General features: G+C 27.0%; 4 protein-coding genes across 13 annotated transcripts; 3 read left to right on the top strand and 1 right to left on the bottom strand.

Moving 5' to 3' along the window:
• The first annotated feature begins 43 nt into the window (after nt 1–43).
• LOC111039283 (serine/arginine repetitive matrix protein 1) lies at nt 44–11,658 on the top strand. 8 transcript variants are annotated; one of them, XR_002605077.1, is made up of 20 exons: nt 44–282; nt 1,904–1,993; nt 2,097–2,222; nt 2,280–2,450; nt 2,872–2,960; nt 3,587–3,733; nt 5,357–5,491; nt 6,351–6,508; nt 6,583–6,707; nt 6,794–7,047; nt 7,116–7,185; nt 7,296–7,391; nt 7,896–7,981; nt 8,705–8,791; nt 8,883–8,943; nt 9,430–9,693; nt 9,757–9,855; nt 9,936–10,066; nt 10,584–11,101; nt 11,177–11,210. XR_002605077.1 is itself a non-coding variant. In XM_022322726.1 (19 exons), exons 1-18 carry the CDS (start codon nt 274–276, stop codon nt 10,056–10,058), a joined length of 2,199 nt encoding a protein of 732 aa, XP_022178418.1. In that variant the 5' UTR covers nt 44–273; the 3' UTR covers nt 10,059–10,066; nt 11,350–11,658. The 8 variants fall into 8 exon arrangements, 2 of the variants coding, with proteins under 2 accessions (XP_022178418.1, XP_022178419.1); XR_002605076.1 differs by having other exon boundaries at nt 8,696–8,791; nt 10,601–11,101; XR_002605075.1 differs by having other exon boundaries at nt 8,696–8,791.
• Nucleotides 11,659–12,421: 763 nt separating this feature from the next.
• LOC111039284 lies at nt 12,422–18,694 on the bottom strand. 3 transcript variants are annotated; one of them, XM_022322730.1, is made up of 11 exons: nt 18,178–18,694; nt 17,944–18,073; nt 17,537–17,697; nt 17,431–17,467; nt 16,981–17,123; nt 16,660–16,912; nt 16,453–16,590; nt 15,891–16,022; nt 15,691–15,826; nt 15,479–15,627; nt 12,422–13,726 (listed from the first exon to the last, which is right to left on the bottom strand). In XM_022322730.1, the coding sequence occupies exons 2-11, from the start codon at nt 18,062–18,064 to the stop codon at nt 13,524–13,526; spliced, it is 1,473 nt and encodes a 490-aa protein (XP_022178422.1). In that variant the 5' UTR covers nt 18,065–18,073; nt 18,178–18,694; the 3' UTR covers nt 12,422–13,523. The 3 variants fall into 3 exon arrangements, with proteins under 3 accessions (XP_022178422.1, XP_022178420.1, XP_022178421.1); XM_022322728.1 differs by having other exon boundaries at nt 17,431–17,697; XM_022322729.1 differs by having other exon boundaries at nt 17,431–17,697; nt 18,502–18,694.
• Nucleotides 18,695–18,707: 13 nt separating this feature from the next.
• Nucleotides 18,708–21,211, top strand: LOC111039292. Its single transcript, XM_022322743.1, has 2 exons — nt 18,708–18,793; nt 18,860–21,211. Exons 1-2 carry the CDS (start codon nt 18,757–18,759, stop codon nt 20,950–20,952), a joined length of 2,130 nt encoding a protein of 709 aa, XP_022178435.1. The 5' UTR covers nt 18,708–18,756; the 3' UTR covers nt 20,953–21,211.
• A 3,335-nt stretch (nt 21,212–24,546) lies between these two features.
• Nucleotides 24,547–26,485, top strand: LOC111039285. The gene is made up of 5 exons (XM_022322732.1): nt 24,547–25,005; nt 25,110–25,220; nt 25,290–25,590; nt 25,668–25,729; nt 25,790–26,485. The coding sequence occupies exons 1-5, from the start codon at nt 24,811–24,813 to the stop codon at nt 26,336–26,338; spliced, it is 1,218 nt and encodes a 405-aa protein (XP_022178424.1). The 5' UTR covers nt 24,547–24,810; the 3' UTR covers nt 26,339–26,485.
• The last annotated feature ends 533 nt before the right edge of the window (nt 26,486–27,018 follow it).

The raw sequence follows: 27,018 nt of genomic DNA, 5'->3' as shown, positions 1-27,018 counted from the left end.
TCGTGGCTTCGTGCGTGTTATAATTCATAACTTACAACACTGATCGAAGCGCGACCAATCAGGAACTTCTCGTTACTTTTTTACCATTGTTTTCGGCCGTGTGAGGTGCCGAGCGTCCGAGGCACTCCGAAGTGTCTGCATTCAATTTTGTTTTAATAATGTTAGTAATTTTTAATTAATATTGTACTGTGAATTGTAGTTGGCATTTTGTTGTTGTTTACCGTCCCGAGTGTTTCAATATTCTGATCTGTTGGTTCTAGAACCGGATTCAAGATGTATACGGTGAGTACATTTTTAAAAATATGTTGACTGTTTGCGTACGTCCAAGACGATCCCGACGTTTCACGTTTTTAAACGTAAAATTGTGCGTTGAAATTGTCCAGCATTTGTAATAGTACGGTGTTACCGGAATTATGTGGAACACCGCGAATAGATACTGTCATTTTGCATTTTATAAAATACGTCCATGTTTACCTCTTTGGTCATCGTCTATATTGTGTTGTTGAAATAAGCTGTACAAAAATAGTTGTATGTTTAACTGCTGTATTACCAATAAGGTTGGCCTAATAATATACAATGCTATTGTAAACCTTACTGATACACAATTGTCATCTTTTAATGTTCATACATACAGGTATTATACAACTATACGAGACAAATATTGTTATTTTTTGTGTATGATACAACCTGTATCTATAAAATAAAGGTAGTAGGTAAGCTTAAATAAATAATATTAGGTAAGACCTGTCATAAAATGTATTAATTAACCTAATAAAGTAGTATTATGTAATGGATATTTCACATGGTATACCTCTTTATATATTTTAGGTACCTACCTTACATACTTAAATTATAAAAATAAATACAGTAGATAACAACCAATTATATATTTTATAACATAGAAATTCTTGATTTTTCTTATTTTTAAATTAAATATAAATATGCAGATACTTAAATAAGCAATATAAAATAGGGTGGTTATTATTAGACTTAAAAGTTTTATTTTATTATTATATAGGTAAACAATTCTCAAAAAGTTTTAACATCTTTTGGAATAATTTTTTTTAGATTATTTGAGAAACAATATTGTTGAAAATTAATTAGGCTATTCCCGTTCATGTTGTGATACCAAGAAAAATTAGGTACCCGTAATTTTGAATGACCGTTCATTTTTATTTTATATAGTTCCAAAATCTTGGATGGATAATGTGTTACTGAAAATGTCCATACATACTAATCAAATTGTTTTTGAAAGACTAGTTGTATTAGTAATAGTTATTTATAATTTAAATGACACACTACTCGCAATACCCCATACAATGTTGGTTCACTTATATCAATGTATATATCCATCAGTGTTGTTTTTAGTTAATATACTTAGTTAGATATTATTGTATAATTTTATTTTGCCCGGTGTGTCATTTATGTGCAGTTTACCCAATGAGTATGTTTTCCTGATAGAGTACCTATATTTCTTTTTCCTGTGCAGTTTGTGGCTCCCATTCTATTATAATATAATATTGATTGTTAAAAACAGGATAAGAAGACTTGGGAAAATTTTTAAATACAAAAGTTTAGTTTTCATTTTTTTAAAATTGTATTAGGTATTTACAAAATAGTAGAAATGTCAAAAATGTTCTTTCAACATACATACTGAGAATGAAAATTTAAAATAATTATATAATTATATGCCATGCCTTAAATTAGTAGATATCTACCTATTTTCAAAAAAATAACTTCATACAACCTACCCAGTTGTGTGTACTTTTCTATTCATTGTCATTTGAATGTATTTTGTATAAGTGCTTGAGACAATTAAATTGTAATGACCAGTAATGAGATTTTAATCATTAGTTAAAAGATCTATTGAAATTTTTATAACATACTATTATTTAATTTATAGGGTACTAGTGCTGACCAGGACACTAGATTCAGTGACAAAGAAAAAAAGCTTTTGAAACAAATGAAATTTAGTGAATCTTTAAACGCTAAGGTATAATAATTAATATCATTTAATTATCCAGGTTTTAAATTTGTTTTTATTTATTTTAATTTTCAAATACTAAAATTATCGAAATATATATGTTCCATAAAAGGTTGATATGAATAAAGTAAAGCTAGATACTATCAAACCTTGGATTGGTAAAAGAATAACAGAATTGCTAGGAATGGAAGACGATGTTGTAGAAGAATTTGTGAACAATCAGCTTGAAGCAGATACTGTATGTAAAATATCTTGTATGTTTTACTTACATATTTTTAATATTGCCATTTTTTAGTGGCCTGATCCAAGAAAAATGCAAATAAATCTCACAGGTTTCTTGAATGGCAAAAATGCTCGAGTATTTATGACGGACTTGTGGGAATTACTTTTGTCTGCACAGGAATCTCCATCGGGAATTCCCCCTAAATTTATTGAGCAAAAAAAAGAAGAATTAAAAAAGAAAATGGTAATATTACTTTTATAGTTGTAATTGTTTGTGTTTTTCTTTAGTTGGTTTTGGTTATAAAAAATGTTTTCATCTAGTTCATTTAGTAAGAACAGTTGTGACATATGCTATCTTATATAAATTAAAGCAGTGATTCTCAAAAAAAAATTGAACTGTATGTCCCAGTATTCTACAAATGATCTTTGCGAATACATAATAAAATTGATTTATTGATTTTGAATAACCTTGCTTGTGAATTACTGTTTGAGGACCGCTGCCTTAAAGTATTTAATAATTAATATACCCTATAATTGATAATAGAAAATCATACCAAAATTATTATGCAATTTATTAGTTTATTTTGGTCATTCAAATTTTTTTTTATTAAAACCTAATTTATTATTTACTCTTGGTGGACTAATGTTGCAACTATATTTTACAGGAAGATCAAGAGCGAGTTGGAGATATGATTAAGAAGTTTGAAAAAGACAAAGAAGACAGAGAAAAAGAAAGAAAAAAAGATAGAGAAAGGTAATATTTTAATTTCAATAATGTATTTATTATGATAAAATTTTTTTTTTTCTTTTACTCTTGAACTTAATATATATTAAATAATAATTTACATTATATAAAAAAATTACCCTTATAAGTAAAATATAATTATGACAAATCCTTTCATATTAGATAAGTATTGAATTTATTAAAATTAAAAATTAATTTTTCCATAATAAAACATCATTGTATTCAACTACTTAGTTGTATACATATGTTATTATATTAAACAACCCTGATAAAGCCAAATGAAATTTGAAACATTCCAATCCAAAGCTAATTATTTTTTGTTGAATTCAAATTCGATACCTCCAAGTGATTTACTGAATGATGAGGTGCACTTGACATCTAATATACAGCCAAATGGTTATTTTATGTATATATTGGTGATTTTATACCCAATGCTATTAAGTTAATACTCAAGTTAATAGCATATACTTTATGTAACCAGACAGTTTGAACAGTTTTTTAGTATAAAATGTATCAACTTCATTCAGAACATACCAAATGTCATGTATAATGATCTACCTATCTATCTTTATCACAGCCAAAACATGAATGTTTTAAAATAGTAATATTAATTTTCTACAATTGTATTGCTTTAGAAGAAAAAGTCGTAGTAGATCACATACACGAGATCGTCGTAGCAGATCTAGAGATCGCCATCGTGATAAACGCGATAAGGAAAAGGAAAGGGATAAATATAAAGATCATGATTCAGATAAAGTACGAGAAAAACATACAAAAAGAGAGTAAGTACTGTTTTTAATCAAATCAATAAATTGTTATTCAACAATTTTTATAATTTTGTTTTATGGGTACTAAATGAAGTTTTGAGTATTGTTGCTTCATACAGTTACGATAGTTTTAGGTTCTGAGTAGAGCGGTTAATGTATTGAGTTTATAATAGTATTATATGTGTTGCTTTTTTGAGCTAAAGATACTTTTTAGACTAGAAAAATATTTTAATCTTCAACTTCAATTTCGTAAAGGGTCTGCAATCATTTATGTACATTTTGGAAACTGTTAGTTGAGTCCCAGGTATATAAAGGTAGTAGTGGGTTAATGAGTCCCGGGCTATAAACCTACATACCTGCTCCGGCCTTACCATATAGCAGTATACCGCCCGGACATCTATTGATTCTAGATATATGAACGAACATTATAAATGATTTTATTACACTGGTCATAGCCAAAAATGAGATATTCTAACGCTGTAACTTTGAACAAGATACATATTTACGGATGTATACACACATACATATAAGTCTGTCTTATTGTGTATCAGTTATCATAAATTTAACTTATAGCACTTAAAATCATTTAAAAAACTTAAATTTAAGCAAAAATATTTATTTAAAAATAAAAACTAAAAAAATTAAACTTTACTTTTGCGATTTTATGGATTTTCTGAAAAATAAAATGTAAAGATATTTAAAAATAATTGAAAAAAAATTAATTAATTAAATACGCAGCAATGTAGATAAGATAAGAATTATTTATAAATTTAATTCTATCAAAAACAACTTTGCAGGAAAATACCATAAAAAAAAACTAGAAAAACTGATCAAAAAAGCAAAAATAATCATAAAAACTAGAAATTAGTATTTTTTTTTGGTTTGAATAAATGGATGAAAAAAAACATAAAAAGCACACTTTTAAATTTTATAATTGATCGTGTTGTAACATGACACACTTTCAAAGCAATCTGCTACATTTTCAGTCAATCTATAAAAATAAGCAAATGCATTAAGTCCCGAATCCTGATAATAACATATAGACACATACCTGGATCATTTCACTTTATTTTTACTGGAGTGCTGTATGACAACTTATGTATGTTTGTGTCTTAAAGCTATACAGTTTTAAAGTTGTTGTGTTTTTCTTACATTTAGACTGACATTTTTGATGATCACAATCACATTAAACATAGCAAACAAAACACTAACCGCCGATAACAAAGTTTTTACCGAGAACATAATATTATAAAAATACGTTTTTTTTAAATTAAAGCATAATATTAAAAATGAAATTTATTTTTTAATTCATATAATTTATACCAAGAACATAATATTATAAAAATATATTTTAATTTATGCCATAATTATAAAATTTGACAAATAATAAAGATATTATATATTTAAAAAATGGGATGAACTATGAACATATATAATTTTATTTCCGGGACCCAGTTTACTAATCCCGTAAGTTGATTACTAGAGATATAAAAAGAATGATTGTTATTAGTTCTAGCTATTTTTGTTATCATTCAAAAATATTACCATATACTCGATATCTACTTAACCCCTTTTTTTTAATATATTGTTTTATGTCTGACTTAATAATATATATAAAATGTATTTTTATGTCCTTAGTTCTCGTTCAAAGTCTAAAGGAAAACTTGTAAGTAATGGACATACTTCGCCAACTACAAAAGAAAAAAGTCGTAGTTGTTCACCTAAAAATGATGTTACCTTAACTGAAGAAAAAACTACCAACTCAAAGACTTCGTAAGTATTATCTTAATACTATTATATCTAATGTACATAATATATTCCCTTAGTTAATGTCTATATACTTAGGTTGTATCAAAAAAATATTATTTTCATATACGTGTCAAATATAAGTTGTCCACAATTTACATTAATTATCGTTTTCTTATGTGTAACTGACGAAAAACATAAAAGTGTCAGAGCTATGGCTACTGAGTCGATGTTATTTGGAGCTTATTTTCTTAGATATAATTTATCCAGAAGAGTAGTCAGGATAAAAAAATGTATTTGTGATACACTATTATTTATTCAAGTTAAATTTTAGATTCTGATTAGAGCAATGAATGTATTGATTTTATAATGATGTATGTTTTTTACTTTTGTGTCGAAGTGTGATGCTTAGATCATCAACTTCTATAAAGGTTTCTGGTTCCAAATGTTGTGGATCTAGTTGTTAATATTTAGAGATCAAAATTTGAAAATTCTCAGCACTTTTTAAAATAATGTTGAATGAGAGAGCTTAAACATTTGTTAAAATTTTTCATCATATGGGTACAATAATTTACTAATGAATTCAAACTTTTCAATAATGGTATATACTCGACTCCACTGTAATAGAGATTTCATTAATAGAATGTCAGATTTTATTTTAGATATATTAAATAAATTGGTCAATTTTGTAATATCTGTATTAATTTGTTTTAAATGTAATTTACCTGTAACCATAACTTATTAATTTATTAATGAACATAACATTTAAATGTCTAAATTTTATCTAAAACATGTATGAAATATTAAAAAAAAATCTTTTGTTTGTTTATGAACAATTAATTACTAATCTATTTTCATATCATCAATTATTTTTTTTCAATTTCAGCGTTTCACCAGCTAAAGAAAAAGTAGAAACAAATAATAAACCTAAACCTAAAGATCGATCAGTATCTAGAGATTCTACTAAACGTAGGGAGAAGAGACGACATCATTCTTCTTCATCAAGTCGTAGTTCATCATCATCTAATTCTTCTCTAAGCCCTGGTATTTATTACAAATTTTAAACTAATTTAACTGGTTCAACTATTTTATAAAATATTGGCTATTTTTTTTTCTAGACCGTAAAAAAGATTTTGAAATTCAGAAAAAAGAAAACAGTATCCAAAAAAAAAGACAATACCGAACAAATAAAGATGACTCTTCTGGTAGTGAATCGGACAAAGATAAATCTACAGATAGAAGAGTAATTATTATGAATAAATTAAATAAGAGTGTACCTGTTTTTATAATGAGCGCTAACTAACAATCAAATGTATATTTATTTTTAAGGATCGCCGTGATCGTTCATCTTCTCGATCAAGGCGTCCATCTAGGCATGCTTTCAATCGTGGCCGCTATCGTGAAAAAAGTCGTGATCGTTACTATAGAGATAGAGAAAGGGAAAGGGCAAGAGAAAGAGAACGTAATCGCCGTGATCGTGAGAGGGAACGTAGAGATAGAGAAAGAGCAATTCGTGAAAGGGACCGTGAACGTGATAGGCGCCGGCAGAGAGAAAGAGAAGAAAAATCATCACCTCGAAGAAGGTAACTTGCAGTAAATACTAAACCTAATGGCTTAAAACAATTCTACAAAATTTATATTTTATGGTTAGGAAATCTAGAAGTCCTGAAAGAAAATCTAGATCGGGCAGCAGGCATACCAGATCTCGTTCAAAATCTAAAGTATGTTATAAATTAATAATAATTTGTTCGTGATACCTGTTTAACAGTATTTGTTAATTGTTATCCATTAAGTTATAAGTTTAAAGGTATATAAGTTATGTATTGTTTAGAGGAGACCAAGTGGAAAATCACGTAGCAGGGAACGTACTGTTAAAGACTCCAGTATTGTTTCTCCGACAAAAAAAGATAACTCTTCAAAATCAAAGGTATTATATGCAGGGCTTCAAAACGTTAAACGGTTCAATAAACAATTGAAATTATTAGTAAAATTTTAGTGAATTATAAACAATTGAAACAGATATCGGTAAACAATCGAAAATGGATAACATAACAGAAACGATAAACATTAATAATTATTAATATCAAATAACATAACAGAAAACAATTAATAATTGAAATATGACATTACCAGAAAAAAGAAATATTTATGAAACTGTAACTCAACTAAAATATTTTTGGTTATTTTTGTAAGACTGACAGACACTTGATCATAATGTTTAACTATCCTATAACAGTAAACGGTATTATTTTTTTTTTTCATTTAAGCACCAAATTATACGTATATTTATTTTTATCATTGTAATTAACATTTTTTAGTATTCATGTATATCACTGTTATCACTGATAATGTTAATGTAATTTATACGTAATCTTATTTCTTCAACATGTTATTGCAATTTTTTTAATTGTTTTTTTTTTTTATGTTATAGGTATCTCAAGAAAGTTTATCTAGAACCCCTTCACCTTTTAAGAAAGCTGAAGACAAGACAGACCGTAAACCGGTAAAAGATAGATTGTACGTATAAGTTAATTTTTACTTTTTTTAGTGATTAAACTCAATTAATTTATAATTATAAAATTGTGTTATATTCATATTCAATTAAAGACAATTCTAATTGAATACATACCATATATTAAAAATATTTGTTATTTTATAGTACAAAAAGCTCTTTTTTGCAATGCAGAAATAACTATTTATCTTAATTTATACTCCATACTAATGATGACGATCTATATTTCTTTAAAAACTAAAGCTTGAATCAATGTTTGTCAAATACTCATTATAGTTAAACCTACTCCATTTCTTAGAGCCAGTGATGTAAATTAAAATGTATTTTGAAGGCGTGGACTAAATTGTGTGCATATGTATATTTATTATACCCACAGTCCATAACACAAGGACAATAAATTTACTAATAATGATAAACAATATATTATTTAATATCTTCACAGAAATAGTTTTTATGTCTATAGCAAACATTTATTTTTATACCTCGTACAAAAAATTAATGTTTTTGTGATTCCATCATAATTGACATAGTTGTTATATTTTATGCAAATACTAAACTTTATACACACATATTTTGAAATAAATTAAGATATAATTTTTTTTATATGAACATATTTGTCCTAAGTAAATCATTGAACAGTACTTTTTAGTTGTTACTAAAGAAATTAATTTGTATAATTTTTTTTGTTAAATTAAATAATTTGATACTTATTTTTTTAGGGGTGTTAGAGATGAACAACATTCTAAATTTTCTCAGCCACAAAGATCAAAAGGACAATCTCCTTCATCAGAAAAGAAAAATAACACAGATAAAAAGTAATTATATTTTTATTTAAAATAAGTACCTAATAACTTATTTACAAATTAAATGTTAAATATATTTATATAAATTTAATACTTGTTTTAGAAATTCATCAAGTTCAAGACGAAAATCATCAACATCTCCTGCTATTAAAAAGAAAGATGAAGTGAGTATTTTTTTCTTACATAGCTTATATTTACTAGGGTTAAAGTAGTATATTATTTTTAGATTTATTTTTATTTTTTTAAAGTAATATTTAAATGATGCATTAGAATTTATTTAGATGACCAATTTTTTTTAAATTAATTTTCTGAGATGTAAAATCCGTTTAACATTTAAAACATTAAGGATTAGATACAGTTTAAAAACATAAATAATTACTATTATTATTTGCTCTCAAGAAAGACGATATCGCTACCTTACTGTTTAGACTTTCAATCTTCAACGACCATCAGAAGGTTACCGATCAGATTTGAAAGAATACCTCTTAGAAACTTAAAAATCTAATTTTAATAATAAACATATCATACATTGTAATTTTCTAATATTATTCTAGACTAACATATACATTTTTTTTAAGTGTATATATTAAATGTATAGTTAGCCCATCTATATAAAATTACCAAGAATTATATGTTTTTTTGGTTTATAGGAAAAAACAGAAAAAGTTAAAAAACCTATAAAAAAATCTGACACTTCTGATGCTGAAAACTCCAAAGTTAAAAAAAAGGAAGAATCAAGTTCATCAGATGAATCTATAAAAAAGACTAAAAAGAAAGTTAAAAGAGATTCTAGCTCAGATGATGATAAAGTAAAAGCTAAAAAACGGAAACTCAAGGATTCTACTTCATCTGATGATGACGATTCTAAGAAAAAAAAGAAACGTAAAAAGAGATCGTCCAGTTCAAGTTCAGATGTATGTGCAATTTTTAATTTAGTTAAAAATTTATATTTTTCTTCATTGTATGTACTATTACAGGAAAGTGATGACAAAAAAAAGAAAAAAGACAAGAAACATAAAAAACATAAGAAGCATAAGAAACACAAAAAACATAAGAAACGCAAGACTGAAGAAAGTGTAAATAACATTTTTTTATAAATTATACTTTCTATGTTTTAAAGATTTAAATAATTGCATTTTCTATTTTAACATTCTAGGGTTCTGATGCCAAATCTGGAGATGAGTCAGAACAACGTCTAAGGGAAAAGGCATTGCGTACCATGAAAAAGAAAAATCAGGCTAAACTTGACGGAACTCCGAATAGTAATAGCAGTGAATAACGAACGAGGTTAGTTTATACTGATGATAAAACCTTAAATATTATTTGACTAGTATAAATCTCAATAATTACTTATAAGATACAATATCTATTAAACTTGCATGTTAAACAAAAAAAATAGGTGTTAGAGGTCTGTAGAAATTAAATATTACACAGAAATTTTTTTTTAAATAAATCGTTAATATTATTTAACACAAAAAAATCTGTATATATATAATACAATTGTATCCTAGATGTTTTTTTTTTTTTTACTTTTATTATTACATTGCTATATTAATATAATAATCAATTAATTTAAATACATAAACGATATAATATAAACATAATTTCATTCTATTTTTATCTTTACTGATCATTTTCAAACAGATAGTTAAAAAAACTTATATTTTTGTATTCAAATAGTTACTGGACAACCTATAACCAATGTATTTGTTTTTTTTTCTTTTTAATTTACTCTTTAGTCTATAAATAATATTTTTAGGTAAGAAATTCTTTCTTTTTGTCATATTGATCGTTGTAATTCTAGCAACGAGAATTTGACAGGTTAGCCTACTGTCCAGTCAACAGGCTGCTGACTTGTTGGCAGAGTTATACTTGCATCGTTTTCATAGCGCTGTCTGATCGTTTTTGAAGCCCCACAATTGTTTTCTTTCAATCAACATTTTTAATGAGCAACTACAGTACACCTATCAACATTCATTCTGCATTTCTCCTATCAACATATCTGCAATCAACATTACTTCTATCAACACACCTGCAATCAACACTCTTTCTATCAACATATCTACGTTCTACATTACTTCTATCAACATATCCATGTTCAACATTCCTTCTATTAACACCAAATCTTCACTGCAATCAACATTTCTGTCATCGTCAAATATTCTTCAATACTCTTTCAAGACCATTTGAGTGTTTTGCGATTTCCAATGATTGAAAACTAGCACTTGTCCACTAATTACTCATATCCGTATGATTAGTATAATCCAGAATAAGATGACTTGTGCAAATTTTAATATCTTAACCAATGATAGTTGTGTTATGGTATGCATCCTAAAATATCATTATTTTATTAAATTAACAATAATTTTTATAAGTTTTTTTTAATTTTAATTTTAGGATAAATACAATACCTACGACCGCTGTTTGAAAATGACCAATTGAAAATCTACAGTTGATCTAAAAAGTTTTGGCTTATGACAAATTACTCTATATAATATAATATAATCTTTATTTGTCTAAAATATTTTGCTTTGAGAAAATCTATTTTAAATTTAATTGTTTTGTTTCAGGGCTTATAGTTGAAGAGAATTTGAAGTATTAGCGAAAATTCTGAAGGATGGTTCTTTGAAGATTTCTTTAATTTTAATAATATTTAAATAATAAACAATTTATAACATTAACGCAATTATACACATCTTACAATAAAAATATTATCAATTTTTTTCAATTTTTTTAAATGTATCATAATTTAAAATACATTGTTTAATTTAATGTTTCACGTAAGCAATACAACATAGTTTACATTTAGTAATGTTTTATTATTAGCTATTACAATTAGATAAAAAATAAATATGACTTATATTTTTACTTAAGTATGAATTGATTTGTTTTCTATTAATTTCAATGTTAATGTTGACCCTGTTAAGTTTTAATGTCCAATACACCCCATGTTTAATTTGAATTAGTAAGAAAAAATTCTATATTTGTATGATTCATTTGATTATTAAGCTTTCCGTACCTACAAGAAAAGTTGGGTTAAATGTTTAAAAACAACAATTCAATATTTATAAATAGTTTTTGAGGTGGACTTTATTATCCTACGTCTATACTATATTATACTAGCTGTCCCGTCACTGTGTTGCCCGTGTATTATATAGCTATATAAAAAAATCCTTTTTACCCCCTTAGAGGTGGAATTTTGAAAAATCCTTTCTTAGTGTGCCCCTACATGGCTTAAAGAACCTCTGTACAAAATTCCAAGTCTCTAGACCCAGCGATTTGGTCCTATGAGTGAATAGGGGTGGTCTCCTGTATGTATAGAGAAATATTTCTTGAAGTAAATGTAATGAATGGGTGTAAAGTCAGAACCGAATGCTTGTCAATTATTCCGACCTGTTACCCGTTATTTGCAGAATTAAACTGTAAGGTTTTTAATTAAAAAGTTATCTACAGAAAATATATTTAAGTATTTACATTTTTATAGTCTGTAGAGGATTAGAAAGTGACAGTAACTTATATGTTGATGCTACTTTTCAAAGGTGGTGGCTCAAACATGCATCAATAGAAGTCATTTCAGTTAAATTTAAAATTAATAATGATAATAAAAAAACACTTACGTTATAGAAAAACATAAGTAACAAGTACAAATCAATGTACAATATATTCTTAAATAATAAATAGTACAAAATATAAATTAGCTATTACCATTATCGATGGTATTACATTGCTTGGTGCCAACTACTAAATAAATGTAACACTTAATTTTAACTTATATTTAAAATAAACAAAAATTCATACTTGTCTTATAATATGAAACACAGGGCAAAAAGTTATCTTCCAAAATATTATTCATTTTTTTTATCCATGCTTATTTTGATTATAGTAAGTATTATTTTTAAAATTATTCTATTATAATATTATTTTGATATCTTGAACAACAATTTAGCTACATTGGAAAAAAAAATGGACCCCAATGTCTGCATCATAATTAATAACTGAGACTAGTATGGGATATTTTTACGGTAAAACCAATAACTTAATAATTTTTATGGAAGACAAAGTTACCGACCAATTACAACACTCCTTTTATTTTAATTTGTCAACTATATTTTCTTTTAATTAATAGTTTATTATACTTGAAATTTGAGATCTCATGTGTATTCAATGGGCCCAACACCAGAGTGAAAACACACATCAATGTAAAACGATCATGAAGAATATCAGGAATTTGAAAATATGGACTTAAGGTACACTTAAAAATTCTAAAAATCAGAATTTGAATAAATGTACATTTAAAGGAAAAAATGAGTGAGCATGCTTAAAAAATCACCTTGCACAAACCTGGTCTTCCAAATTTTGTGTGATAAAAATGGTAAGGACATTATGTTGGTTGTTACATTTATAACATTGTACACGAGTACAATGTACTTACTAGCATGATACACATGAATTAAAAGTTCCAAACCGGTTTTTAAAAAACGGGCGTTTTTAGAATGTAGAAATTTGTGTAGAAGATTTAGGTGGAAACGAAAATATTTAATTTGATTAGTTATTCCAAAATATATATACGATTATCAATAAGTGTAACAAAAAAATAAAGATTAAATTAAGTTAGTTAGAAAATAGAATAATGTTTGGTAAATACTTTGTGTGACATACAAGACTAGTACCAATTTTTTTTTCTTATTACATTTGGTTTTTCGTCAAATAAATAATAATTGCATAATATAACAATTAGTGGTGTTCACATTTTTTCTTTAATTTGTACATTATCTTCCACTGTATTTGATCCAACAATTTCAGATTCATTTAAATCCTCATTAATTGAATAAAGTAATTTTTTTGCTAAAATTTGAATGTCTTCATCAATACTATTACAATGTGTAGTTACTAATTTGATAAAGGTTGAATTTTTGTATAAAACAAGTTGATTTTGACTTATGCCACCTACAAAAGATAAAAATATGATAAATACTTTCCTTTATTATTACCTAAAATTAAACATTATTATTATGCATCAATTCAATACTTAAAAATAATAATTATTACAATTAATCAAATAGCCAATAGTAGACTACCTAAACAGTAATATTAATTCTTTAATTTTTTTAATGCTATTTTGATATGTATTTATTGCAAATACAATTTTAAATACATAAAAAATACCAAGTTCCAATAAACTGATTTTATCAGGTAGTGTCTCATGTGCACGATTCAATTAGCAAATTCAAAGTAAATATACTTGCACATAACCTAACTACATTAGCAGGGCCATATTAGGGGGGAGGGAAATGGTGACATTGACACCGGGGGCCAAATATTGATCTATTTAGGGGGCAGCCAGGCACCGCTGTAACCCGGTGTAGAATTATATCAATAAATATTTTTTTTTTTTTAAGAATTTGTACTATGACACGACCTTTGTGAACTTAGCAGTGCAACGATAACGGTTAAGTACTAGCATAGAATATAATGAATATTATTTTAGCATAACCTCGGTTGTAGATAGACAACCATGACTTAACCATAAAGAACTATAACAAAAAATGTGTTAAGAAAAATCAAAAAAGTAGATCTATTGTTTGGTGGTGGGTGGGGTAAAATTTTGGTTGACCCAGGGTGCAAAAAATTGTAAATACGGTCCTGTACATTAGAGTAAATATTTAGAACAACCGTTATACTTGTAAATTTGTAACTCAATTTGGCCAATACCTATATATTATGTATGTTTCATGCTAACATATCCATTATCCAGTGGTCAAAGTGACTCAAAATAAGTGGAGGGACACCTTCCATAATTTATTTAGTTTTCATATATCACTCAAACAGTTAAAAAATAAATAGAGGCATGGAAAATGTGAATTATAAAAAGTGGAGGGATGCCCCCAACCACTTCCAACTTCAACAACTGAACATACCTAACACTGATAATTCAAACACTTCAACAAGGTTAATCAAACCCATCATAAGAATTCTAGTGAGCTTGATTCATCATTGGTTTAAATATTATTCAATTCATATCGGGTTATTAGTACCTTCAACAGACAAATATCCAAATAAAATGTTGTAAATAAAGGAATTTAATAACTTATTATCAAATGTATATGTATTAGTATCTAAAGGAGTGTCGCTTTCATACAAATGTATATAATGTATCAATAAATAAAATATGCCAGACCATTCAAGCCAAGATCAACAACAAAAACAAACAAAAAGAAAATATGAAAGAAAATTAATGTTTGATACAGTTTTTACAATAATGAGTGTTTATGAAAACTAGCTTCAATTTTTAACTTCAGTCACTTTTCTGGTAGAAACTAATTAATGCATTTGAGAGGTTATAATTCAAATGTCACATATATTTTTAAGGTTCAGAAAAAAAAATTAAGAAAAAACGTGAATTTTTAGGCAAAATTTATTTTGATTTTTGGTGTATTTCTAAAAAAAAAATAACTGTAGATGCATCAAGTTGTCAGCGAATGTTTATTATGATTATATATAATCATTTCTTATATAACAAAAAAATTTAAAAATAATTTGACTCTTTTCAAGCTCAAATTGTTATTTTATTTATATGATTATTGTTGATACAAAATGTTTATACACATTACACAATAATTTTAAATCATTGAATTGAAATTTAACACGTCCATTACAATGACCTACTCAACACCTAATGATATGTTACCACGTACCCACCTTTTTTTATGATGCATCTTATTACATCCATGCCTTTCATTACTATTGAATTAAATGTTGTGTGTTTTAAAACATCAATAGTGGTTTTGATCAATTTATCTGTATGATTCTCATCCATAGACTCAAAACTTGTAACATATAAAAGATTTCTAAAAAAAAATAATTAACTGTGATTAGTTAAGTTAATTTCAAAAAAATATTTTAAAACTCACTTGAACAAACAAAGTATAGATATTTCCATCAGTGAATTGTTATCCTTGATTGATTTATCTAAAGTATTTATAAACCATGTTATATGTTTCATAACAGTTTTTGCAGGACTTATGGTTGTATGATTTGGTTCATATTCTATAGTAATATAATGTATATTAAATAATATCTTAATTTTAACTAAAAATCAATATCAACTTACTATATCTACTAAAATTTGCTAACGACCTTACAGCAGACAACTTAACATATAAATTATTAGAATTCAGTTTTTTAAGTAGCCATTCTACTAAATATAAAACATCAAGTTGTTTATTTTTTTCCATAGAACCATCTAAACAAAAAAATTTAAATTTAAAATTTAACTTTACGATATTTATATTTTGTATTACAGCACTCACTATGATGTACCATAATATTACAAAAATAAAAAATATTTAGTAAATTAATTCAAAATATGATATTGATAATATAAATTATTAACATGTCTCAAAATAAATTTGCAATTTTTATTAGAATCTCATTTTCTAACTATAACAATAATACTGATATTTGCAAGATTAGCTTGGTTCATTAGCAAATTAACTTGTCCGCTGTTATTGACTAGAATAATACTAAAATAACATGAATTTGACAAGTTAACCTACTAACAAACTTAATTTTGTTCAACTCTAGATGTAACAAAGCATGAGCCAAGACAATATATTACAGAGACATACTAATATTAATATATAATAGTTAAAAATTCAATGTGTAATCCATACCATCATTGGAAATTAATATTATGATGTCACATATTTTTTTAACAATACGTTTTGGATCTTCTTCTTGGTTTTCTTCATATGTATCCAATACTTCTATTAATATTTTATATTTTTCTTTTAATATCCAATTATAAACATCTAAAAATATGTTTATTTTTCTTTAATATACTTATATGTTAATTTAAGTTCAGTATTTTATGCATTTACTATAAGTTTTAGAGACTTGTTTAATGAATTTAATACAAATGGAAGTAACATTCATTTGCATATTATATGTTTGCAATAAACGATCAATAAAATAACATTTTTCATAATCTGTTATTGTAGTGTTACTTGAGGACTTTCTAACAATATTGATCATTACTGATACCAAGTTTATATAAAATCTATAGTTATTATTCTTATATTCCATGTATTGAATTCCATAAAAATTTAATTCTTCAATCATGTTATCCTGAAACTGTGAAAAATGTACAATAACAATTTTTCTTACATATTAATAGATTATTATTTATTATTCATATAAACCTTGTAATTGTAGTCATTTAAATGAGTCAAATTTAGTAATAATCCAATGACAACAGGTTGAATGTTTTCATTAATGTTTGTTTTCAAAACTTCCATAGTAATTGAAAGACATCCTTCCTTTAATGCACATTTAGTATTTTCCTCTAAAAATGTTTCGAAACAAATTTATACTAATCCACATTTTATTTAATGATAAGTTATTATAAATAGGCAAATTTGTTTTCATCCAAAAGAAACTTGAACAATAATTTTTTTTAATATTGATTATAAATTGGTAATTACCACGAACAAAGATAATATAATTCTATCTGATGTTTAATTTTAGTAATATATTTATGTATACATATTGAGAGTACTTTATTTTAAATATGACTACATATTTTGTTTTATGCATTATTGAGTATAAAAACTTCCAACTAATCTAAAACTGAGAGTAATGTTATTATTTACCATGGTAATAACAAAGATTCCCAACTGCACGACATGTCTGAAGCAAACATTCTTGAATATATTTATCTTTATTAATACGACTCGTAAGTGATTTTAATATATTTACAGTAGACACAGTTATTTTTTCTCCAAAATAATGTCTCGCTAAGTCATCTGAGCATAATGAAGCTATTACATTACACCCAGCAGCTACAACTTGATTGCCATGAATATTAAGCGATAAAGGCAAATATTTAATTAATTTTTCATAATCATCTGCTGACAAACCTAAAAATAGTCATCATATTTATATTAAGCGTTTAAGTATTCATTGAATCAATTTAATGTTATTAATGTTATCACGAATATTACTTATGCAATACTTGTAATGAACATAAAAATTGAAATAAAGTCAAAATTGATTAATATAGAAAAAAATACCTTCTATTATTACCTGGTAAATTGAAAATCATTAAATTATTTTTGAAACTTGTGAAAAATTTAATACACTAAATATGTGTGTAAGGTACTTACATTTTGGATCAAGTTCAGATAATTCATTCAATAAATCCATAACATTGTTATAATCAATTTCGTTTATTTGTTTGTTTTTAGTATTGATATTAAAAGACTCAAATAGAGAAATTTTTTCCATTTTAAAATTCTAAAAAATATAATATACAAATAGTAAATGAATATTAATCATTTTTATTTATAGTATGTTCTTTTTCATCATCCTCATAAACATTTAATTATTAAACCACTAACCTGGTTTTTTACTTGTATTATTATTTTAATAAATTCCGTGCACCCAATTACCGCTATAAACTCAATGTTTTCGATCGATTTTTTAAATCTTTTTAACTTAATACCATTAGATCATTATAATTTAATGTCATAAATCATAATTAAAAAATAATAATATTATTTCAAATATATTTAAAGATATTATTTTAAGTAAACATTGTAAGCAAATACAGTTGGTGTTCAAAAACTAAACATTTCACGAAGAATAATTTTGTTGTGATAGTAATAAACTACGCTAAAGTTGCAGTTTAGTGTAAATAAGAATGAAAAAAATCAACACTTAACTATTATAGGTACCACGATTATAGATAAGAAACTTATCAGCAACTTCCGAGATTGAACGAGCGGATCACCGCAGCTAGTTCCAAGGTAAATATGCGCATGCGTGCACCTTATCACAATGTTATCACAGAATACAGATATTATCAATTTATCACATATTAAATAGTTATCACTTAGAAGTTAGAATAAAAATATTAAAATTNTTGTACAACATGCTCAAATTTATGTGAACACATTTCCATAGTACACAATGTAGCGATGAAAAAAGAATGTAAGGACTTTGATTCACTCCAAGGTACTTAATATAATAATTTGTAAAATATTATAGATAATTAATACATTAATATTTTTCATATAACAGAATTTAAAATATGGAAAAGAAATGTTGAAAAAGAAGATCTGTCTTTCTTTGTTGTTCAAAGAGTGGTTGGAAATAAAACATATTATGCTTGTCATCGGTCAGGTTCTTCCCGAAAAGAAGGTACAGGTAAGAGAATGAAATGGTCAGAAACTTGTAAAACTGGAAAAATTTGTCCAGCTGGAATGATATTAACAAATAATGAAGGTCAAGTGACAGTAGAATTTAGAAGAACACATGTAGGCCATGCATTAAACATGAAATTTTTATATCTGTCAAAAGAAGAAAGGGATGAACTGGCTGGTAGAATTAAATCTGGAGTGACTTTTGAACGTATTTTGGATGATATTCGAAAATCAGCATCTACAGCAGAAAGTGTTGATCGTTTCCATGCTGTCGACAAACGAGACTTGCATAATATTGTAAGAGATTATGATTTAGACAGAGATATTGTACATACAAATGATGCTTTTAGCACAGAAATATGGGTGCAAGAACAGATGTTACTTAAGGAGAAATCACCAATAATATATTTTAAAAACCAGGGATGTGAAAAAGAAGGTCCACTACTGAAAGAAGATTTTATGATTGTAATTATGACACTTTATCAAAAAGATGTTTTGGTAAAATACGCGACCGATCGAATTTGCATTGACAGCACCCATGGAACAACCAGTCATGACTTTCAGCTTACAACATTGCTTACTGTTGATGAATTTGGAGCAGGTTGTCCAGTAGCATTTTGTATAAGTAATAGAATTGATTCGGTGGCTATGTCAAGATTTTTTTTGTCTGTAAAAGAAAAAGTAGGTTTAATTTCAACAAAAGTATTAATGTCTGATGATACTTCAACATACATAAACGCTTGGTCAAATGTAATGATAGAACCACAACATCATTTGCTTTGTAACTGGCACGTAGATAGAAGTTGGAGAAAAAATCTCAATAAGATTAAATCCCTTACTAAACAGTCAGAAGTATACAAAGCTTGCCGTACATTAATGGAAATTATGGATGTAGACCAGTTCCAAAATTCTATGGAATGCTTTATCGCAATGCTTAAAGACGATGACGAAACAAAAGATTTTGGTAATTATTTTGAAAGTTATTACTCTCATAGACCCAAAGCATGGGCATTCTGTTATAGACATGATTTATCTTTGAACACAAATATGTATTTGGAAGCGATGCACAAGAAAATAAAATATTGTTACATGCAAGGCAAACAAAATAGAAGAGTCGACAAATGTATTAGTTTGCTGATGCGCTTCGCTAGGGATATGATGTTTGAAAGGACAATACGAATGATGAAAAATAAACCTACATATCGGATGGAACAAATTGCACACAGTCATCACCAAAGCGTACATATTGAAGACAGCAAAATAACAAATATTAACACACACACGTGGCTCGTACAATCGGCGACATCAGATAAAAGTCCATACTCTGTTACAATTAATAACACAGAAAATTGTATAGGATGTCCTTTGGCATGTCCTAATTGTCATGTGTGTGTCCATCAATTTACATGCACATGTATTGATTACAAAATCAAAGGAAACTTTTGTAAACATGTACATGCATGCATTCGAGTGTCCAATAAAAAATTTGAAATTTCTATTGACGAAGACCGAGAAACATCAGCCTTTGATGAGCATAATCGTAATGTTGTTGAAGGAGTTCAAATAAATTCGGTACATCCAAATGAATCTGTTTCAATATCAACTCGCTTTACAGCTCTACTTAATGCAGCAGTAGGAGTGGCGAATACTGCAACAGATGAAGCCAAACTAAAAGGCATTAAAAAACTTGAAGACCTTGTGCAAATTTTACAACAGGGTCAAACAAATCCAATCAATTCCGGTTCATTTTTCCCAAAAGTATCTAACTTGCCAAGCCACAAAAATATTGCGACACAACGTTTTCATTCTACGAAAAAAAAACATAAAGCATCAACTAACAAATTGACAAAACCAACAGAGGTACAAAAATCCTCTATTCTGGAAACGATTAATAGTGAAGAGCGATCGAGCCAAACAATACATACTGACTTTGATCATGTTTATTATGATGCCTCTTCAAAACCACAATAACTTGTACTACATATACTTATATACTACATACATATTATAAGACATAGATGTATTAAACATCTTTAATTTATTATTTACTATACATAATTTATTAATATTTTATACTTTTTTATACAATTTTAATATTTTTATTCTAACTTCTAAGTGATAACTATTTAATATGTGATAAATTGATAATATCTGTATTCTGTGATAACATTGTGATAAGGTGCACGCATGCGCATATTTACCTTGGAACTAGCTGCGGTGATCCGCTCGTGAGATTGAAGACTTGTCCTGAAATTTCATGAAAGAAAAAAGTTTGATTAGGTACCGGTATTTTTTTTTTCGTTTTTTTTCAGTTTCAATGTCATAGATATTAAGATGTGATATTACAATGTGTCATTGTCTGCGATTTAAGTGATCCCGACTTCTACAGCTGCGGACGAAATACGAACCTGTACGGCCATACTTCATCGGCAACCCATGTAAATAAAATACGAATAGATGCGAAAAAGAGTTAGAAATTAAACAAATCGGATGACGAAGAAAAATTTTTTTTTGGAATTAAAGTCGGATAGGTAGTCCCAAACGAATTTTAGTTGTATCATTATGTTAATTTGACTGTATTCTATTTATTATGGTAATTGGTAATAAAATAATGGTTGGTTTGTCTAGTTTAATGGTACTTTAACAATGTTGTAGTATCCTTGTCGTGAAATTATAATTTACCTACTGTTATGACTAAAAACAAAATAATAAATTATTACAATGATACATCCTTCATTCAATTTTATCAGTGTGCGGACACTCTTAGGCTCATTATTCTTAGATAGAATAGAAACATGTGATGTATCTTAATTTTTGTAAGGTACATTATTTTTAATCTTCTCTAAGTTACTTTGTACCTAATTTATTCAATTAGTTACATATGTATACAATTATGGAAAGGAATATAGGGCAACAATTTATGATGAAAAAAACAACTAGTTGTTAATATAGTACACTAATATAATCAAATCGATCGACTTTTGTGAATCATAAATTGTACAGAATCTCTATGTTATTAATTATTATATTCCATAATCCACGTTACTTTCGATTATAAAGATAATTCAATTGAAAACAGGTTTTGAAGACAAGATTTTAATTGAAACTAAAAACCTTAAAATATTATTTCATTTTAATAATTTACTCTGTATTATTCCGGTTTGTATTCTTTTTTTTTTAATTAATTATTTAAATTACTAAATAGACGACGAATTTTACAGTCATCTACATCATAAAAGTCTAGCATCAACAAAAACACAAATATAAACAGCATCATTTTATTGATAAGCATTTCATCAAAGTCATGTACCTTGATTGTTTCTTTATTTGTAATTTTCTGGTTCGTGTTGATTTCAATTTGGAAGTGCAGAATATATTTCGTCACATGATGGACAAGACTACTGCAGTTGTGAGTAAGCAATTAAAATAAATACTATTATTCGGTAGGTGATTACTGATTACTAAATTGTTATAAATTTATTTATTTTTCATTATTTTCATTTTATGCGAAGTAACTGACCAAGATTTTAAAATAACTATCATTAAAATTTTATATTTTTATATTTTTATAGTTATTGATTATGAACAGTTGTATCCAACAGGCAACAGTTAAGTATAGTTTTGGGGTTTTTTTTCCTAAATTCCAAAACATTATTACTACTTTTATCGATAAATTAAATCAAACACAACTAGATAAAATCGTTTAGCCATACCCATAGGCGCAAATAGGGAATTACATTGGCGGGGGCTCAAGCCCTTTAATATATTCAACAAAAATCCTCCCCCCCCTTTCACACGTCACACCAAATAAAAATATTACTATTTTTTTTATTAGCTACGATTATAAAATGATTACTTATTAATGCACATAATATTTTATTTATTATTAACTAGATAATTGGTTACAATATTAATTTTATTCTTGTGTTGGATTTGGCAAAGTCAATTAAAACTGAGACGCTATCAATATTGATGTCTTTTTCAATATTAATTATCCCTAAACTGCTAAATCTTTCTTGGAGCATCGTTGATCGCATCCATGTTTTCAACCTCCTCATTGCGGAAAATGACCTTTCACAAGTAGCGGAATTGATTGGCAAAGTTATTGCTGCATTAAATAATTTATAATAATTTGGAAAGATTTGTTTGCTATTCAATGAGTTTAAGTGATTTTGAAGAACTTAAAAATCAACATTAACTTTCAAGACATTTTTGATAACCATCATTTCTGATCTTAAAGAATCTTTGGAAACACCGAATAAATCCTAAAAGTTATTATTTACAAATTAATTTTCAAAAGTATACGGTAAATAAAAAGTAGATTCAAACATTCAATAACATTGTTTAGCACAATTTATTAATATAAATACATTATAAATTAATATTAGATTTAGTGTTTATAAAAATAAATACTTCTATAACCGATAAAGTCATGATGCACATGACTGTTTTCGAAATATCGCGCGATATTTATGTTTTCAATGTTTCATAAATCAATTAATCTATAATTAAAATGTAAAAAACAAAATTAAATTGACCATATTCTACACTTTTACAGTCATAGTTAGTAATCGAAAACAACATTTGATTATTAACAGGGACATTAAATTTTAATATTAGAGTAAATATTGGGGGGGGGCTTAGATGGAATCAGGGGGGGCTTAGCCCCCCAAGCCCCACCCTATTTGCGCCTATGGCCATACCCTTGAAACACATTATATAAAAAAAATGTAATTTATAATACATATTATCTATATTTTATTATGAAATTCATCTGTATCCCTAAGAAATTTGAGAACATTTGTAATACCGGCGTTTAGATTTTCAGCTAGCAAAAAAAAAAAAAAATATCATAACCTTTCCAAAAGTTATGTTCTATGTTTATATATATAGCTATGGACTATGGTACCATTTATGGATCATAATTCATAGTTACTACTTACTAGTTAGTATAGATATCTGAAATATACGACTTTTTACGTATCTACAATACCTACTAATTACTATAACGAGACAGGGCAATACAGTGAGATATGAGTTGTTGTTGTATAGGCTACAGTTACCTTTCCAGTTTATTGTACATTGTATCAGCTGTATATTCTATGACCATAACGCACGAACTAAGATATCTTAGTTCGTTCGTTGAACCCGACATAAAGGAAACGTCCATACTAAAGTTTATCCAACGTGGATGTAACGAATTAAGATAATGTAGACCATAGTCGTATTCGTATAATCCCTATCGTGGACAATCGAATTACTCATTACTTTATTCCGTGTTACTGTCGGCCACAATCTATTATCTTAAATCGTGCTATCAGCTTCGATGGCCAAGCATTCAATACTTTGATATTATTATTCCAAAAAGATACAAATTATTTTATCACGATTACACTGTTGAACCTTAGATCATGTACACAGTACACTGGATAGAGGCTATAGCGGTTATCACGCGTGGTCCGTGTTTGAAGCAGACCTGTTCATGCCCGATCATTGCGCATGCGTGAGAAATGAAATAGATCGCGCGGGACGGCGAAGGACCGATAATGTGTTATAGTGAATAGTGATTAGGACGATTAGGTACTGAATGCTTAGATCATGTACTTTGCTCATGCGCAGTGATGACTTCGGGCACGAACAGCTATGCTTCAAGATTTTAAACCATAGCTCTATCCAGTGTATATGATCTAAGTGTTGAACTATAAGAATTGTTAACTCTTAACTTAGTTCATTGTTGTCAGTTGTCTCGTGAAGATGGTTGTCGCGAGTTGTGTCGTGTATGGAATGTAATTTTTAATGTTTAAAGTTCCTATAACTTATTGATATAAAATGGAGATGAACACAACCTACAGTGTGAATATAATAAGCCAAATTGACAAAGAATATAGATCATTTGTCGCTGTTGAAAGATTTAATAGTGGTTCGACTAAGTACTATCAACATTATTATACTCAACTCCTACGTTTTAACGATTGCACAGAGTGGTTTCAACAATTTGATTATCCTATTATTGAAACTGGAAAGGTTAGTAGCTATGTAATACTTACTGCTGATAAACATATTATTATATATCTTTGATATGTAACATTTATTTTAGTACCTGTTATAACACATTTTTTTATTTGCAGGTAGTAATTGTTGAAGTTGACAAAAACCTCGGGTTATGGGCGCGCGGTATCATATCAAATTGTAATAGTTGCAATAATTTGTGCCCTGAAGTTTATTTAATCGACTCTCAGGTATTGTATATTTTGTTCAGTTGATAATTATTGTTTTATTGATTTCATTTGTTTTATATTGATGTTTAGAGATTTACTGACAAAGGCAGCATATTTGAATTGAGAACATGTCCACCCAAATTGTTGCAGCTTATACTCCCAACTTACTATATTAACATAGATCTTTGTTTAGATGATGATGATTTAAAAACTGCAATTGAAATTTTGATTAAGAAAAATCAGTATGGTGAATTAAGTTTCAATTTTACTCCGGAATCTGTTGAAAACAATGTTTACTCAGGAGAATTAATTGTATACCATAAAGTTAATAATTTGTACATACCATTAAAAAAGTTATTAAAAAATGTCCACACAAAAAAATTGTTTGAAGGTAATTTAATAATAATTATACACTTGTTAAATGTTAACTAAATTTTACTAACTAAACAAATTACATATTTTATTTAGAAATTCCACTGTACAAAAACCATCAATATTCAAATTTCAATCCAATAGAATTAAACTATGTGGTGAGTTAAAATTTGATTTTACATAATTTATGAATTCTAAATTTTGTTTTGTTTCTTTAGAAAAATATTTTTATACCAAGGGAACCAAGTAATTTGGTATTTTTAGAAAGTAATCTAGTTTCAAGTTCCTGCGACTTAAGTTTTATTGATGATTTAAGTACAAATCTATCAGATAATTCTGCCAATGAATTTTCCTCTATCTCCAACTACTCTGAAAACATTTGTTATAGTAATGACTCAGATTTAGAAATTCAAAAATTACAAAATAATTGTATTACTACAATAGCAAAACAAAAAGTTTACTCTTCTAATAGTTCTTTAATGAGTAAGAGCAACTCTTCTTTACAATCAAAAAGTTCTAATAATAGTAATTGCACTATGCCAGAAATAAAACAATTTAACGATTTTATTGTAACAAGAATGTCTGAATTGAAGATAGACACAGGATATCAGCAAAATAACAAGTCAATTTCAACGCTGAAGGTATTAGAAACACCTGAAATACATTTAAAATCAATAACCAATGTACAACCTATGAATATTAATATGGACGATTCAGTGATATGGTGGTCTGATGATGATGATGATGACGATGACAACAAGAACTAATAACCCATTGATTAAACTTAATAAAAGAATTAATTGTTTTTAGTTGTAAGTGAACACAAATAATTATAAAAGACCAATTTTCGTTTTTGTAACATATACTACAAAGAATACACCTAATAATAAACAAATATTTGTTTTGTATTCATATTTTAACTGTGAAGTTATTATTGTTATTAATTAATTAATTAAAATTCTTGAGATTTTTTATACAACTTAAGGAGTGTTTTTTGATGATAAGAACTCATGTTTTTCATATGATTTCCTCTTTTTTTTTTGTAAATTATTTATTGGACATTTTTTCTGAAAATGTTTATGTACTTAATTTGATTGAGTAGTTTTTTCATTTGTTAAAATGATTATACTACGCATACAAGTCCTTAACAATAATTTTACAAAAATATAAAATAGATACAATATTGGATCTAGTGTTTATTCACATTTTAATTATCGTTATATATCATGTTCTTTATGTTGTTCCTATCAACACTACTAATAAATTATGGTAGAAATAATCCTTTGGACTATATGATGTGGTTGGCTAGCTTGAGTACCTTCACCAATACTGATGAAATTAGGTATTAGTATTTTCGGTGATTCTTCTGGTGGCTACTCTGTGTTATTATCTCATATTTATTATCTATGACTTACGGCGCGGGAAAATATAAAATTTATCATTGTAG

Source organism: Myzus persicae, unplaced genomic scaffold (assembly GCF_001856785.1).
Source record: "Myzus persicae strain clone G006 unplaced genomic scaffold, MPER_G0061.0, whole genome shotgun sequence".
NCBI lineage: Eukaryota > Metazoa > Arthropoda > Insecta > Hemiptera > Aphididae > Myzus > Myzus persicae.
This window is presented reverse-complemented; position numbering and strand designations above follow the sequence as displayed.